This window comes from Gavia stellata, chromosome 4 (assembly GCF_030936135.1).
Source record: "Gavia stellata isolate bGavSte3 chromosome 4, bGavSte3.hap2, whole genome shotgun sequence".
Taxonomy (NCBI): Eukaryota; Metazoa; Chordata; class Aves; order Gaviiformes; family Gaviidae; genus Gavia; species Gavia stellata.
The window spans coordinates 26,577,006-26,594,537 of record NC_082597.1 but is presented as its reverse complement, the minus strand read 5'-3'; the positions used below and the strand labels follow the sequence as shown (position 1 = coordinate 26,594,537).

At 39.1% G+C, this 17,532-nt stretch overlaps 1 protein-coding gene across 1 annotated transcript in view; it reads left to right on the top strand.

The window, feature by feature from the left end:
• KCND2 (potassium voltage-gated channel subfamily D member 2) overlaps nucleotides 1–15,932 on the top strand; it is a 291,094-nt gene extending 275,162 nt beyond the window's left edge. Inside the window, exons 3-6 of the mRNA XM_059816890.1 lie at nucleotides 7,804–7,902; nucleotides 9,487–9,582; nucleotides 13,895–14,142; nucleotides 15,755–15,932. Of these exons, the coding sequence (XP_059672873.1) occupies nucleotides 7,804–7,902; nucleotides 9,487–9,582; nucleotides 13,895–14,142; nucleotides 15,755–15,932 (621 nt within the window). The remainder of the gene's footprint in view (nucleotides 1–7,803; nucleotides 7,903–9,486; nucleotides 9,583–13,894; nucleotides 14,143–15,754) is intronic.
• The last annotated feature ends 1,600 nt before the right edge of the window (nucleotides 15,933–17,532 follow it).

Genomic DNA, 17,532 nt, shown 5'->3' with positions numbered 1-17,532 from the left:
ATTTCGACTGATCTCTTCATGGAAATAGGGTAAATGTACACAGTGATACCATTCCCAGAATATCTTAAAATCAGAAGAACCAGAAATACATGGCCAAGAAAGTCAGTCATAGGCCCAGGCTAAGATGTTGTACCCTTTAGTGCCACATCTTGGAAGAACGCTGTCAGATGAGGAAAATGGCCATAAAAGAAATCAGGCGTATCACAGAAATGTCATACCTTTCCTGAAACCTGATTTCAAATATATGCTGCTTCAGAGATCCAAATACCATAGCTTACCTATCTTACCACTTCCACCCACCCTTTTGCATCCCGTTTTGTGCCATGTGCTACTTCCAGCTGTGCATTCCCCACTCCCACAGCTGGAACATGCAGAGAACACGTCACTGCTACACTACGTTGTTTTTGTCAAGAAGTTTTCCACTTCTGTTTACGTAATGGCAGCAGACAGAGAAAGAACAGTATGTCTCAGCCAGAACACAGTGCTTCATTACTGTGCCTCCGAGCATTGTGCCAGTCATGGATAACAGATCTGCTTGATCCCAGCAATCAATGTGCCTGTTCTGAGCTTTCATAATAACTGCAGACACAACCAGCCTTAATTCAGATAGAAACTGTCTCCTACTGCATGTCATGAAACAGAATTTTCTACGCCTGCTTTACACTTGCCAGTGAAAAAGAGATGGACACTAGAAAATACCTTGCAAAAATTAGATTTGCAGACTGGCTGATATTCCCCATAATCTCTTCCTGAATAGACGCTGCTTGAGTTAATAATTGACTTTTTCTCCTTGCAAAACAGTGAGGTTATTGTATGTTTCAAACAGGAACACGAAGTGGTGAATGACAATCCTGCCAAGTATCTTTTATTCTGCTCCCCAGAACAATGCCAACAGTAAGAATGAGAGATTTCCTCTGACCGTGTTTATGCCCTTCTTGCTTTGGAGAAAATGGCTTTGAGGTCTGATTAACTTAGCACTGGATGTGTTTTTCATTGCTATCTCCTATTTCAAAGCTAATCTTCTCTCTCAGTCTAAAATGACTGAGATGTTGAACTGAATATTGTTCTGACAGACTGAAAAAAAATCAAAAAAAGCCCTCCCTGGGTACTGGTTAGTCCATAGTTAGCAATATTTAGCTGTGAAGTATAGCCTTGCATTTCACAGGAGGGTTCTACTGCATTGTGTAAGAATATTCAAGCAAAAAGGTCACATCATTGAAGTTTGAAATTCCTTCTTCATTCAATACAATAGAAGCTTTACACAGTTTTCTAAAATGAATGTTTCCCTAGGCACCAACTTTATTTCTATTCTCTGAGGCTGAAGAACATAAGCATGGAAGTAGGTGCTGTTTCATGGAGCACAGCATGAACCCCTGCAGGCGATGGTACCTGCTGCTGGCTACAACAGCTTCCATCTGATTGAGAGAGTTGGATATTTGAATTGTGGAACTCACTTTATCAATATTTCATACAGAAGTTTAACCAAGGTAGTCTTCAGAAATGGCAAAACATTTGGGCTGTAAGGAAACTCAAGAGAAAGTTACCCGGTGAAGAGATGAAATCTAGTCTCAGGAACACTGGCAATTTTCAGCAGAAAAATTTTGTCACTTATATTAGGTTTGTTCAAGAACCATGTGACCATCAGTATATGTATTTACTGAGTTCTGCATAGTCATTCAAGATTAGACAATTCCATTTGTTTCTTTTTGGCAAAGAGATGCTGTACATTAATGCTCAGGAGAAGACGGAAGAGAGACATTTATTTATATACCATCTTATTTTGAATGTATTTTAAAGGAAGCTCCTGCTTCCAACCGTGGTAATACATCGTTGTAAAAGAGACCTCAATATAAACACAAAGAAAAGATAAAAATAAAACATAAAGTAAAATAAAAAATAAAGAAAAATAATCTGTGCTTATTAGAACATTTCCTTCTATCACATAAGACGATCCAAGGATCTTGCCTATCCTGATAATAAATAAATAAATAATCCAAAATGGATATGGGGATTGACATTCAGGGCAGAACTAATTATGCCCTGTAGTCTTACCATGCCTTTTCCTCAAGCAGATTTATCACATCTGAGACAGTTTTGAAAAATCCTATTTGTGGAGCTTCTCTCAGCTAGAGACAACTTTAAGAGGCCAAGATATTTTGGTTGCCCATCAATGCCTTAAGGTGGCAAAGTTATGTCAGATGTGTTGTGACTGGTCCGTGTATAAGGGAAAGGAAAGGAGAGGAAAGGGAAAAAGAAAGGAAAGGACAGAAAAGGAAAAAGAAAGATTTAGGTAAGCTTGTATACAATTTCCTATTCCGTATCTGATAGCTGTCAAAGGTTAAGATACAGCTAGACCCTCACAATGTCAGATTCACTGGGATGACTACGAGCACAGGGAAGGGAAAGGAGGAGGCATAGCTACCATCTTAGAACAGGTGTCTGCTCCATCCCAGTGTACTGAAGCAGCTCTTATGATGAGAATGTGCTCACCTTGAATGAAGCATTCCTTGCTAGATGCCTTCCCTGTTTTCCATACATCTATTTTTCTGCATCTTTTGAAGTCAAGAGCCTTGTATCGTCTTAGCCAGCAAGTCCTAGGTGCGGGTCCATCTGCCCATTATTGTTCATTACCTGATAACTGAAGGACCCTTAATTTTAGTTGCCCAAGCACTTTCTCCCTAGAGTGACTTTGCATGGTGCCTCAACAGAACACCCAGACAACTATCATCAGCTCCAAAACCTGACTTAATACATAAAATTCAACCTGAATCTTTCAGGTGAGTAAGGTCTTCTACCTTTACATAGCAAAATATATCCTGAATATTGGCTTGGCTTTATTATTTATTGACTGTACAAGACGTATTTATCCGTCAAGTTATGAATAATTAAGTTACTAGATAAATATAAATAGCTCTAGGATAAATTGCGACAACAACTGCTTAACAGTACCTGGCAGTCTAGAGCTGAGCGTTTGCAGTAGGGAACCCTGCTAGCCATTATGACTTCTTTAAATGAGATAGGCTATTAATCTCAGTGGGGTTGCAGAGACATAACTAACAGAATAACTTACCCAAGATTTTTGAATTTAGCACAAAAGCATGTACAACTTGTGTTTACTGAACAATAATTTGAATAGATTGTAAAAGCAAGGCACGACTCAACAAATAAATTAACCTTATTTAATTCCATATCCATTAAAGTACAAAGTAAACAGCATTTTCTTCTCTACTTCATGCTGATATCATATAAATTATTGTCAGCTAATCTGAAGTCAATTATTTGCAATTACTGAAAATTAGAAAATCAGAGCATGAAATATGGCCTTGGTTTTTCACTTGAAAGCAAATATATAGGATGGCTTTATGAAAGGCCAAAAAAAAGATGAGGTAAAGAACAATGTGACTGATTCTTGGACGATTTTGGCTGTTATTCTGGGAGCCACAGTGTTGTGGTTTAACCCCAGCCAGCAGCTCAGCAGCACACAGCCGCTCGCCAACACCTCCCCAGCGGAATGGGGGGGAGAATCAGAAGGGTAGAAGTGCAAAAACTTGTGGGTTGAGATACAGACAGTTTAATAATTTTTTCAAAGGGGGGAGAGACACAACAAAGGGGAAGAGGGAATCAAAACCAAGAAAAACAAGTGATGCAGAAGAAAACTATTGCTCACCACCAACCACCCGATGTGCAGTCAGTCCCCAAGCAACAGCAGCCCCCGCCAACCTCCACCCCCCACCCTGGGGCCAGCTGTCCTGGCTGTGTCCCCCCAACTTCTCATGCACTCCGAGCCTACCTGATGGCAGCGTGAGGAGCAGAAAAGGCCTCGACTCTGTGTAAGCCCTGCTCAGCAGTAGCTAAACCATCCCAGTGTTTATCAACACTGTTCTCATCACAAATCCAAAACATAGCCCCACACCAGCTATTATGAAGAAATTTAACTCTATCCCAACCAAAACCAGTACACACAAAATGACTGTGAAGGAATTCTTATCTTTTAATTGTACAAGATCATTAAAAAGATAATAAAGATAAGGTAAGTAATTAGTAATCTTTGAGTTTTGATAGTAAGATAGTTATGCAGTCTGGAGAGCAGCAGAAAAGAGACAACAGGACCTATCAAAGTATTAAATTACCTAGGCTACCTAGCTGTAGTATAAGCAAGGTAATCTTGCATAACAAATTGAAGAGAGGCTCTCGCCAGAAATGGATCCCAGTATCGCAGTAAGACCTGCCCTAAAGTGTTCCTGATAAGATCTCTCTCTTAATACAGCCGGACAGCTGAGGGCATCTTGAGTGTTAAAAGCTGGATGTTGTAAATACCCCACAGTGTTACTTTTAGCACCATTTAAAACCTTGTGAAAATAAACATTTGTATTTCTAAAACCAACAGAGCTAGCTGTTGTTGAATAACAGTGAATTCCCTTTGTAAATTTTCTATAAATGCAGCCATAGAGAAGGATTGACCTCTAAGTTGTAAAATTTGAAGCTAGAAAAAAAAAAAGCAGTGCATTCAAAAAAGTTTAGTGCAAATACAAGGGATGTGGTAAGAATTAGAGCTGATCATCAATTTCTTTAGGAAGTTTCAGATGAGATGATTATGGTGGAATTTCATCAGAATAAGTAAAAGAACTGTATTTCAGCGACATTGATTTTGTCCTAGACAACATAAAAATTATCAAAATCAAAGTTTCACATTCAGTGGCTAACAGGGAAAACCTCAGAACAAAGAAGATAATTTACTGCAGGAGAACATAATCCTTTCTTTTTTTACTAGATATTCCATGAAAGGGGAGAGTTAGGAAGGGCTTTGCAGCGGTTGAAAGGGGCAGTTATCACTCCCTTTCTGTTGTACATGGCAGAAAATACAGTTCACAGACTAAAGGAAAATACAGTTCTGTAATCACAGTTTTCCTGATGTCATCACATCATTTTGGTGGCCTTCACAGGAATTCGATCGTGCATGGCTCTTAAAATCCTGTGGCTGACATGAGCTTTTAATGATTACTTGACTGGAAATGTGAGGAGTCACTAGACTACGCATGCTACAGGCTCTGGTATAAATCAGGCATAAGCACTGAAAAGAAATCACTTCAACAGATCTGTAAACACCTCCAGTTTCAGGAGTATTTTCTGTAAGTTGAAGTATAAGCATGGAAGTCACAATATCTGGTTCCTGTCTCGGTAACAGATTTATTGTCTTCTCTTTGGTAAATGATGTAAATTCAGGCCATCTGAATGAGTCTCAGCTAAAAAGATGTAAGCTATAACTTTCCACCTCACAAAAGCTTTCTAAGATGCAATAAATTCCTATTTGCAAAGCAGTTTGAAATTTTCACATGGAAAGTACAACCTTCATATTATATGTGTTGTAGCACATTGATATATTAAGATAGTCTGATGAACCATTATATTGTTTATATTTCTTTATTAAATGGTGCTGCACCGTAATTATTACTCCAATCACTGAAAGAGAAAATGAATATGCAAGCTACAAGGAAAAGCATAACTAATGTATGTAAAATGTTTGTTCATTAAACCTAATTAATTTCCCTGTATAAAGAGCACACTGAAAAGTACCACAGCTGAAAAATTTGTGACTGAAATCACTTATTTATGGGACTCCATGCTGCACCATGCACAGGCATCTCTAAAGCATCTTGAGCTCCTAAGTCTAAACAATAGTGCTAAGAGAGAACTTTAATATTTTTATGAACATAACCCAGTGCACATGTCCCAACTCATGACTATTCTGCGATGCAGGTAAAGCTCTTCCCCCAGCCTGCAGCCCGTCACGCTGGTGTTGCACCTCAAGAGCTCCACCTTGAAAATAACTGATTTTCTGCCTGCCCAGGGGGATTTTTAATCACTAGCCCTGAGGACTCAGCCCTAACCGCATCGGTAGCCCTGGATGTGCCACTAAGAAGCTTGCCTGTGTGAGCCCGGAAGGTCAGAGCGGTTAACCGTTCCCCACACTGGTGGGCTCCTGGGGACCCCAGGTCAGCCCGGCACATCGCCCTCTCGCGTGGCTCACTGCAGCACACTGGGCTGCCCGGGGCTGGTCAGCCATGGTGCTCAGTGAAGGAGCCATGACTGGACATTTACCCCCAGTCCAGCCTCTGGGGACCCACCCAGGGTGATGGAGTATGGGGCTGCAGGTGTCCTTTCAGTGCTAACAGGAGGAAGGGGAAGGTAGGAATTCACCTTTGCAGAAGCACTGTGCAGGTTATCTGAGCACTTCTCTCCTTACCACTAGAATAAGGTGCATTAACTGCATAGTTGGAAAGGCTGTGTGCACCGAGGAAGGTGACAAACCAATGTGTTATTCTAAAATGGCCAATATATCACAAGATCAGGCAACAGCCTCTCATGAGCTTTTTGACTCAGTGGTGCACACATGCACAGCATTACCTTATTTTCTTTCAGAACAATTAAAAGATAATAAATATGTGACATATCACATAAGCCAGATTCTAGCCATGTTTGCTGTTAGCTGTCATGAATTTCTTGGCTTGCTGTTGAGAAGATCTGTGAGTTTGAGGCTGTGAGTGCAAAGAAGCGTGGTGTTGAGTCATTCCTCATAGTCAGTTAATTATTAATCATGCCAGAGAGATCTGGCGGCTGCAGTGACCAGGCTGCTTCCCTCTATAAGTGTTCAGGGATTCTCAATCATTTCATGCTGACATTTAATGCCACAGAAATTGGGGGGAGGGGGGAGAAATGCTCCCTCCATTTGCTGAAAATATCAGCTGAGTAATTATCAGATGTGAAAATCCCTATTAATACATCAAAGTCAGTTTTTCAAGTTCTTCACTGTATCTCCTTCTGAGCTTCAGCAGCCATTCAACTCCAGATGCTGCTCAGCATTTGGCTTTCAGAATCAGAAACCAATGCATGAAGATAAAACCAGACTCCCTCTTACACATGTAACCAGCCACAAAAATTACGGAACCAGGATGCCATCCTAGAAATCCCAAAAAAGCTTCTGTTTTCCATATTATTGGTTGAGAGAGTCTTTTCTTCACGCTTTCTCCTAAGTTTGGCTTTTAACTGTTATACAAAAGTCAGTGGATGCAAAGCGTCCTTCACTCATGAGCCACCTTCTGCTCTGGAATGAAGGTCACCTTCACAAGCAATGAAGCTCACCTGAGAAATCTCAAATCTCTCTCAGCAATTTGATGCCTGCAGTCTCTGAAAAACCATGTTATGGACATACTATGACCAATGATGACAAGTATTCAGTCTGATTATACCAATAGACACGAAGAGGTTAAAAGGCTTTTAAAAGGCCTGGCAAGCATTCAGGAACTTAGCTAGGAGACAGCGTAAAAAATGTTATCACATTCTCTACTCTAAAAAGCCAGAAAGCTCTGAGAAACAAGCCCATAGCACTTGCAATATTGTGTTTTTCTGAACCATTTCTTCCCCTTTAAAGAGGTTTTTACTGCAGGTGAAGCTGAGATGGATGCCCATGTTCCTGATCCACCACGCATAAGGACTGGCACAGTTGCAGCAATGCAAAAAAAAAAAAAAAAAAAGGAGGCACTTACATGCTGATCTGTCTAATCCCTTCTCCAAAATCATTGTTTTTATTAGCCGATGCATGCAAACAAATAAAAACTTCTGTCATTTGCATTTTAAATAAGAAGGCACTTATGATTTGCCCCACCTGGAGGACAGATGCAATGCAGCCTTCCAGTGGTTATGATTTTGGTATTCATAAGCAGCTGATTCCAATTAGCAGTTTTAGATAAACAGAATAATGGATATGAGTACAAGTGACATTCTTCCTTTTGTCTGTTTACACAGAAAGCTAGACTTGCTCGAATTCGTGCAGCAAAGAGTGGAAGTGCTAACGCCTACATGCAGAGCAAACGAAATGGCTTACTGAGTAACCAGCTGCAGCAGGTAATGTTTTTATACCCTCCACCTCCAGAGAAACAGCTTAATGATAGCCCAGCAGTAGCTTATTCTATTTATCACCAGGGCAAATCAACTTGGGTCTTTAGGCAGCATTATCTTTAGTGATAGATGAAGGAAGGATAAACTGGGCAATTACTATTGTTACAGGAGCTTACGAGAGTCAGTGATGGGGTATTACAAGATGAGGGAAGGGCCAGATAGAAATGCTGGATTCAAATGCAACCCACATTTTTAGAGGTAGATCCTGTAGAAGACCTCATTAAGAAAGTACAGAGCTTTTGCCTCTTAGGAGGTAGGTTAGATTCATCTCATTTGGCTTTAGACGGGTAGAACATGGGTGACAAAACCAGGCTCCATCATCAGTGAGGGAAAGAGGTAGCTCCAGGGTACCATTTGCACAGAGGGGTGTTGCAGAGTGAAAAGCGTTCCCTGGAAGTGCCTACTTTGCTCTAAGGAGAATCTTGGTGATTACCTCAAATGCATTGAAATCTAATGTTACCTGAAACAAATTCCCCCCTTACCCCTGGCGAGTAAGCCAGGACCAGCGGTGGGAGCCCCGGGCAGCAGCTGGGACTGGGATCGACAGCGACCCACGCTGCCGGAGACAGCCCCTTGGCTGCTCGGAGCTGTAGCCAGATGGGAAAGACTGAAGACACAGTGTTTTTTAATCCCTGCCGTTTTCTGGCATTGAGGCAATTCCCTGAGGGATACAGGAAGGCTTTCATGCCTCTGTGTCCTTTCTGTTCAATACATGTTAAAAGCCGAACGCTTTAACCTATAGCCAGAAAAGGAGGAAGTGGCTGTCCGTCTGTCCGGTCCAACACAAAAGATGAGCAGTCAGAGGCCTCATTTCCTCTTCTGCTTGAAAGAACTCAAAATCTTTGAACTAAAAAGACACCAAATAGCTTCATTGCCATGCAGATTTAAAATATCCCAAAGTTGAATTGTAAACTTTCCTATATCCCATTTCCTCCCCTATTTAGTTTTTTGCTTTCTAGTGAATAATTCTGAAAGCAATTAATAAAGAGTGGATACTTTCTATTTAATTCTTCATTCTGTGTCAGTAACATCTGCTATACGCTTTCCAAACTCAGCAGATTGGGATCACTGACATGAATTTTTGGATAAGCGGCAATACCACAAATTCTTTACTGCTATGAAATGATCCCAGGAGGACAACTATGTTTAATTTCCTTCAAATGAGGCACATTCCCAGGAAAAAAAATATTTTACTGTCACTTAAATTTATGATAATTTTAAGCATGCATTGCTCCAACATTCAAAGCTTACGTGTTGATTGCACTTGTAAATTGTACTATTCCATCTACGCATAAAAGACCTAAGATGAAAACATTTAAAAGGAGGTGCAAGGGAAGGAAAGAAAGTATTTTGATTAAAAAACAAACAAGCAAAAGAGAACTCAGGTCCAAAATAATTTGGGTTATACCGTGTAAATGAAGCATTGCAGTTATGCTACCGTGTAAAGTCCAGATTAGTTCTGATCAAATATTTGGATAAGAGCCCTCTTGTTCATAAATGAGAATAATACGGAGTTCTATGTATCAACAGTCCTCCAGTGAAGAAGAACAGGCCTTTGTTAGCAAATCCGGCTCTTCCTTTGAAACGCAGCACCACCACCTGCTTCACTGCCTGGAAAAAACTACGGTAAGAAAAGAGAACTGTGTTTTCCTGTGAATTCTCACCAGCCTAGTTTTGAATGTTTTCAGTTATTTCTTCTAATTAATAAGCCTTTATATGAAAGCAGTTAGCTGGGAAGAAAAGCTATTTTATCTTATTTTAAGGCATTATACCCACTGCATATAAATAACTGAAAGATCCTGGACGAGAGCCTCATCTAGGGTGAAAGATACTGGCATCAGTGAGACGACACCAGTATAGCCAAGCTGTGTATGTGACCTTTAGTATGGTTTTCATACACTCCATAAGGTTATCATTTGCACTTTTCTGCAGTACAGTTCATAAAACACAATCTGTAATCCTTGCACATTCAATACTCAGTGCAGTCAAAGCAAGTTTTTGCCTGAGCAAATGTTGGGCTTTTGTACAGAAAGAGTTGCTGAGTGTTTCCTCTGATGTGAACGCAATTGTCACTGAAGTGACTGTAAAAGAGGATCCCCGAGCATCTTATTTTGAAACTGCAAGTGCTTAGTCCAGGTGCAGGTGCAAAGCTTCAAAGTCTTTTGGCTTCAGTTTAGACACTGAGAACCCTGTAGAAATCACTGATGCAATTCATAACAGCCCAAATATGCTCATCTAGATTTGAAACTCCCTATAAATCAAAAGGAGTACTTATTATGTGCTCTCTATATTTTTCCCTGGTCAATACCTGAGTAATTATACAGCCACAAAGGATAGTAAAGTACAGCAGAGTTATGATTCAGTAATAAGTACTAAGTAATAAGCCATGTTTACTAATAGTATATTTCTGGACAGATAACGTCACAGCAATAACCCTAATCATCCCTAAATTTACAGTGTTCCCTCTTTCATGATTTCCTAAGGAAACTAAGAACGTAAATATTAGTTATATTGAATTCAATCTTCATAGATTGGGGAACTTCACATAGGGCACGCTAAAATTATCTCCTTGTATTTTTATATTTTTGCGGGGGTTATATTGCCATGTAGAATTGACTTTATATTGTAGGTAAGTTGGTCAACATCATAAAGTCATAGAATCATAGAATCGCTTAGGTTGGAAAAGACCTTTAAGAACATTGAGTTCAACCGTAAACCTAACCCTGCCAAGCCCACCACTAAACCATGTCCCTAAGCACCAGTCTACATATCTTTTAAATACCTCCAGGGATGGTGACTCAACCACTTCCCTGTTCCAGTCCTTGATAACGCTTTCAGTGAAGAAATATTTCCTAATATCCTCTCATCCTATCACTTGTCACCGACACCCACCTCCATTAAACCACCATTTACAAATTTACATCTAGTTTTATAAGTTCTGGTTGCATGTAAAAAATTATATGATTTCTCTTTAAGTTTTGTATACATGGTGGAACTTTATGCTGTTTTGTCTTATATTTATAGTCTAGTTTTCTATTTTCATTAAAAGATCCAGTAACGCTTCTGCTATATTTGATGAAGATAAATGTGAAAGTCTTACTGCTCTTTCTCAAAAAAAAAAAAAAATTAAAAAGTTTTCCCCTCTACAGACATTGCTAAATTAAAATATGATGCATGTATATGTATAACTTAATGTTCTCCTTTCAATAGCATTTCTTTGTGAATAAAATGGCCCAGTTGTTACATCACTTACTTAGATAGTAGTGTGTCATCTCACAGGTGCTTATGTCTTCTCTGTTCTTACTTTTGGAATATTCATTTTTATATAACGTGCTGTAGGACAAAATATCTTGCTTCCTATTCAGAGTATAATGAGGTTTCTTTCCCAAGATTCAGGCTGGGTCCTTTTGGAATCTTTTTGAGACAGTTTGTACTAGAACCCAATAATAGCGATCTGTCTTAAAGTTTTTTCCACATTTGAACATTACAAACTTATTTAAAAACTGTAGTAGTAGCCACAGGTCTTGTCAAACTCTCGTAGAAATCATGGGAAAAAAATTCTATTAATTTGGTGGGAGTTGGATTTGGCTCCCAAAGTTTTACATTTCCTCTAATCATAATGGTGGAATATGTAAGCCTTTTCTTTTTTTCTTTTTTTTTAAACAGAGCTTTTTTTAAAAAAAGTGTAAGTCTATAAAGCAAGTATTATCTTGTTTCCTAAAGCTGCATATAATCTACTTTCTTTTTTCCTTGTTTGTTGGGTCCTGCTACTGACACTGATGTTCATATGACACATGAACACAAAAATGTAGGCAGGTGTTCCAAATTGTATCCTGCACTGCCTGGTCAGATCATGCATTCCTAAAATTTTAGTGGGAACTTGAAATTTTGGACCCTCAGCTTGTGGAATCTGGAAAGTTGCTGGTTCATGGTATAACAGCAAGGGTGACATGCCCTCTTAGCCTTGCCTCATCCTGTGAAATATCATTTGGTATAAGCATCAGTCCAGATGATATTAAGCAAGGGCATATTTTCTCTTTTCCTTTACTTTAAAGTCAATAGGATAAGATCTCTTCCACTCTAAAAAATGCAGTGTGGGCAATGTTATGGAAATCTGTGAAAATTACATTAAAAATGAAAATAATTGCACTGAAAGTTATATTTTACAGGCTACTTTTAGCTGATTTAAGAACAGTTAATTAATAAGTATAATCAAATACATTAACTTGAGTCATTATATCGTTTCAAAATGTTTCCAGTTTATATTGAAAGTTCACTCAATAACCCTCTTTAATGGACCCTACAAATTGAATTGAGTTGAATTGGATTGAGCTGGCTGCTCCATAAAAGTTTTAGGAAGCACAAAATTACTTTTAATTGGAAAACTAGCAGAGTTCTTGGCAAACATACTGTAAGCCACTGAATGTAATCTAAAGATGGCGATGAGGTAAATTTTCTCTTGGAATTTTATGTCCACTGTGTTATCACATTCAAAATCTTGATTGTGACTGACATATGCCTTATAGAAGTCAATTTTCAAGGAAGTTCTTTCTTCCCATATCACTGGAAATTGTCATTCTTCAACACCATTCATTTCCACACAAACTTATGTCTGAGTAAAGAAGAACAGGAGAAATGGAAATAAGAATAATGTGCCTATAAAGGTATTTCCGTTTGTTGCAAATATTTGGCTACAGTTGTTACTCTATTTACTTTGCTCACATATTTTATATTAGCACTCTACTGCAATTCTCCTGGAAAACATCAGCACCTTTCCAATTAGCACATCGTTCTTTAGGGGAAAAAATAATGTTTCTCATTCTAATACACAAAGACACAGCAGGCTAGCAAACTTCAAGTGAACGAGACTGAGTAGAGCATAAAACAACCCAGAAAACACTCCCTAAACCATTCTCAGAATATGCAGACTGATTCCAGCAGTAACTGGAAAGATTTTTTTGTTAAAAAAAGGAGGCTTTCTCAAACTGCGCATAAACATACCTTAATCTCTGCTTAGTTTGGGCTGCTACTTTAAAATGACTGTAAAAATTCCCAGCCTCCCACCCCCCCCCCACCCCCCCGCAACACCACTATTTCACAGTCTTTCGCGCATGCAAAGATAATTTGGAAATCACAGCTATGTGTGAAACGCTTCCTAATCACCTACTGAGTAAAGGTAAACCAGCCGTTTGCTTGAATTTGGATTCAGCTCTATGACAACCCTGTAAAACTACTGTCTATGCTAGGATTAAGCAAAGATTGCATGAATAAAGACTACTTTATTTAACTAAATGCTCAGTCTTCTAAACTGCTTTCAATACATCCATCTACAGTAATTAGGAACTTTTTGGACGCTTTTAAATAACTGTCTCATCTCTTCTAATCAAAACTTCTATTTAATTGAATCATTTTCTTTTACATACATGCATGCCTCAAAACATGCTGTTCCAGATCCCAATTTCTAACATGTAATTCAGCAGGAAGCTTTATAAACTCATCTGGAAAATACTTAGGATTTTTATTTTATTATAGTTCAATACAATAAATCTTGTTTATTTCCAAATGACATTTAGAGCATTTACATAAGCACCACGTGCATTTTTATTAATAAACATAATCCTCTATTTTGTGGCACTTCATAGATTATACAGATATTTATAATGCAAACTACATTACAATCATGTGCTATTTTACAAAGTAATTTGGATTAACTTTTTCTTATTTAGAGCTCTGAGCATTTTGTTCCAGTGTTTACATTTGTATTGGTATTCAGCCCAAGCTAATATGGCCTAAACATTATAATCAAGAACAAGCTGTCTAACTTTCCCAGTTTATTCAGTTGTGTCAATTTAAGCCTTTAAACAATCATGATTAATATGTTGACTTTAATTATCTTTCTGTGTGTGCTTTTTCCCTTTGTTGGATTCCTCTGGGCTAGAACCATGAGTTTGTGGATGAGCAAGTCTATGAAGAGAGCTGTATGGAGGTTTCCACAGTCAATAGACCCCCCAGCCACAGCCCCTCTCTCTCATCTCAACAAGGTGTTACCAGCACTTGCTGCTCACGAAGACATAAAAAGACGTACCGCATCCCAAACACCACCATCACTGGCAGCCGTCCAGGCAGCGTACAAGAGCTCAGCACCATCCAGATCAGATGTGTGGAGAGGACACCTCTGTCTAACAGGTACTTCATATTCATCAGCACACCACGTTAAAGAAGACCTGCAGAGGTGTTGTGGCCTCTGCAGGTAGGCTGTGAGGCTAAAGATGAACGTCAGATAGTCATCCAAAAATGGACACTAGTGCTGAAACATCCTGCACTTAGTTTGCTCCAAGCTTAATCCAAGATACAGAATAGTCTCTCTACATCCATTTCTGCCCTCTCACGCCCTCCCCACAAACTACTGTGAACTATTCGCAGCAAACAGCATCCAGGGACCTCAACTTAAATAGATCATCAAATATTATATGCCATGGACAAACACATAACAAGAAAAATTTAGCATAGAAAAATGTGCAATTCAGACATACGAGACCAGCAAGTGGGAAGAGAAAGGTAGGTCTGTCCCTGCTGTTTCTACTGGTTTGGTTCAGAAGCATAGGACAAATGAGACTTCCTCGCATTTCCACAGAGCAGAGAAATAAAAATGATTCCCAGAGTCCTAAGTGTAATAGTCATAAGAAAGACTTTTCTAAATAAAAAATATGAAATGGGTAAGAAAAATGTATTTCCTAGTTTGAGGAGCTATTATGAAAGTGAGGAAAGTGCAGTTTAAGAGTCTGTAATTTACTGAACATCTCTGTACTCTCACAAGTAAAGCATTTGGCTTTCAGGTGCATCCAAACACCACCTCTGAAAACACAGCAAAGGTCTCAGGAGACTCGGAAGTGTTTTCTATTGAACTCAAACATGCCGCCATTTAAAAAAGAAGCATTTTCAGCACTAGTTGCTATAGAGATTTTCTTGTTAAGATACTTTTTGAGTGGCTTGCTTTGTATAGTCACTAGGTTTGGATTTCACTTCCATGAACAATCCAGCAGCTTGTAGCTACCAAAGTTTTTCAGCTGCTGTGCAATGAGGCCTCCTGGCCAGCACAAAGCTCCAATCTGTCTTAGCTTTTCAGGAAATAGTCTGCCTGGATCCATCCTTTCTCTGCTAGAGGACTTTCCTGCACCATACTTTTAGTCACAGAGTATGTAAAAACACAAAGCACCGGCTTTGTGCTAAAAAACAAGCTAAAAACACAAGCACAAGATGCCTGTCTCACCTCAAAACGGTCTGAGTTTTATGAGTTTCTTATGACTCTGAGGTACTGCAGCAACTCCATGAACGCGTTAACCTTTATTAGTGCATATATCAATGTGTCTTACTCTTGAGGACACATAAGATACAAAATGTTCTTAAATAAGCATGGCATGCAGGACTCTGTAGGAGACTGGGACTATGCCTTAGTTTCCACTTTCCTGCATAGCAAGTCATTTGGCTATGCAAAGTTTGCTCCCCAGGGAGCAGCTCAAATGCTCCCCCTGCTCAGAAACACTTAGGTGATGAGCCCAGAAACTTTTAGAAGTGTTGTAATGGCAGGAAGGAAGGGAGAAAGGGGTCCTGTCCCGGGACATAGCCATGGACCACCTGCTGCCGGGGTGCAGGGTGGTGGGGTGGTGCCACTTTGCACCTCTGAGCTCTCTAACGGGGCAGGATGGAGACAGACGGCTGACAGAGTGGAAGCGGGCACACGAGAGGTTTGAAGTAACGTGGTCTTTCTTTCTTCATGACTTTTTGTTTCTTCCTCCAGCCGTTCCAGCTTAAATGCCAAAGTGGAAGAGTGCGTTAAACTAAACTGTGAGCAGCCTTACGTCACTACAGCAATAATTAGCATCCCGACACCTCCAGTCACCACACCTGAAGGAGATGATAGGCCAGAGTCTCCCGAGTATTCGGGAGGAAACATTGTCAGAGTATCTGCTTTATAAAATAAGGAATTATTTATAAATTAGCATAAAGACCACTTGCAAGCTGAGCTCGAGTAGTGAGAAATGAGTCGCGAGGAATGAGAGAGCTGAGAAAGACAACGCCCCTTGACGTGTGCACCAGCGGCCGCAGACCGAGGTTCAGGAGAAACAAAACACTTTGTGGGTTTCAGTGTTGTAGCGTGTGAACCAAAAGGAGTTTCCTACCCCTTGTTCAAACTGATGCGTGGGGGAATCTTCTGTGACCATCCTGACTTACTATATGAGCACAATGAAATGTCCCCATTGATGCTTCTTCTTATCATGAGAGCTCTTTTTAGAAAAAAAAAAAAAAGCCACAAAACAAAAAAGGAAACAAACCTGTTTTCCTGCTGAATGCAAAACAACAAGAAACATTTTGATAACGTGTCTTTTTTTTTCCTGTTAATAAACCACAAACTTGTTGAGAAACTATCAAAAAATGAAAGAAAAAATGCTCATATGAAATATGTTTGTACTGACTGAAAGAACTACAACCATAATGCATGCTGAAATTATTTGGAGCTGTGATCTCAGTTTACTTTTGTTGTTTTTCAGATTAGGCATGATAAAATATTACTGTAGAAAGGGGCATTTCCGTGCACTTACAACAAACTGATTGTTAATGTTCCATGGTAGTTGTACAAATAACTTCCCTTTGAAAAATGCAGTATTTCTTATTCAAACATTCATTAGTGAACTAAAAGTGTTCAGTTAGTTCAATATTTACTATTGTTTTATCTTGCTTCCTAGGTACTGTTACAACTGCAATAAGTCATTGTATACCTGTTGTATCAGGAATCAGGATTTCTTTTTTTAAGGTATTTTACACCACTTCATCTACACTATAAACTTCTAATGGCAAACTTTTAAATAATCTTACAGCCAAACTGTTCACCACAAATGAGCTATTCAGTCATTGTTCTTTTTGTCCACTGTCCTCCATTTCTGTCACAGTTTGTTGTCCACTCCAACATTACCGTACTATCTGGGATTTCAAGGCTACTGATGAATCAACACAGACCTTTCTTCTGTAGACATCCTGTCTACTTCTGTGTTTTCAGAACAAACCTCTTGTCCCAGTGTACTCTTGCAGGATCAATCCTATTTGAATTAAAATTACAACAAAGGTGTTTTTGGAATCAGCTAACACTTATCTCCAAACCTTCCTTGTTGACATTCTGCAGCATCCAGAGTATTGGCTACGTTGGAAGACACCAAAAGATATTCAGTAAAAAAGATGGCTAAACTCTTTTTGTAATTATCTGTAAACTTCCATCCTAAAATTCGTTTGAGAATTTATATTGCGTGAAGATACTTAACTACCTAAGAACACTGATAGAATAATGGATTGGGTCCCAAAGCTATAAAAATACAGTTTATTTCAATTGGAATTTACCCACATGGGCAGGCCTAAAAGCTAATATGAAGGCTCTACTAGTTAAGGCTTTTTGGCTTCATTTTTAAGAGACATTGATGTTACCAGAAACCTTTCTGATAAAAAAGTGTCATTTTTCTTAATGAGAGTACATTAGGAGATGTATCATAATGCTTCCTATATACATGACATACCATACATCATATA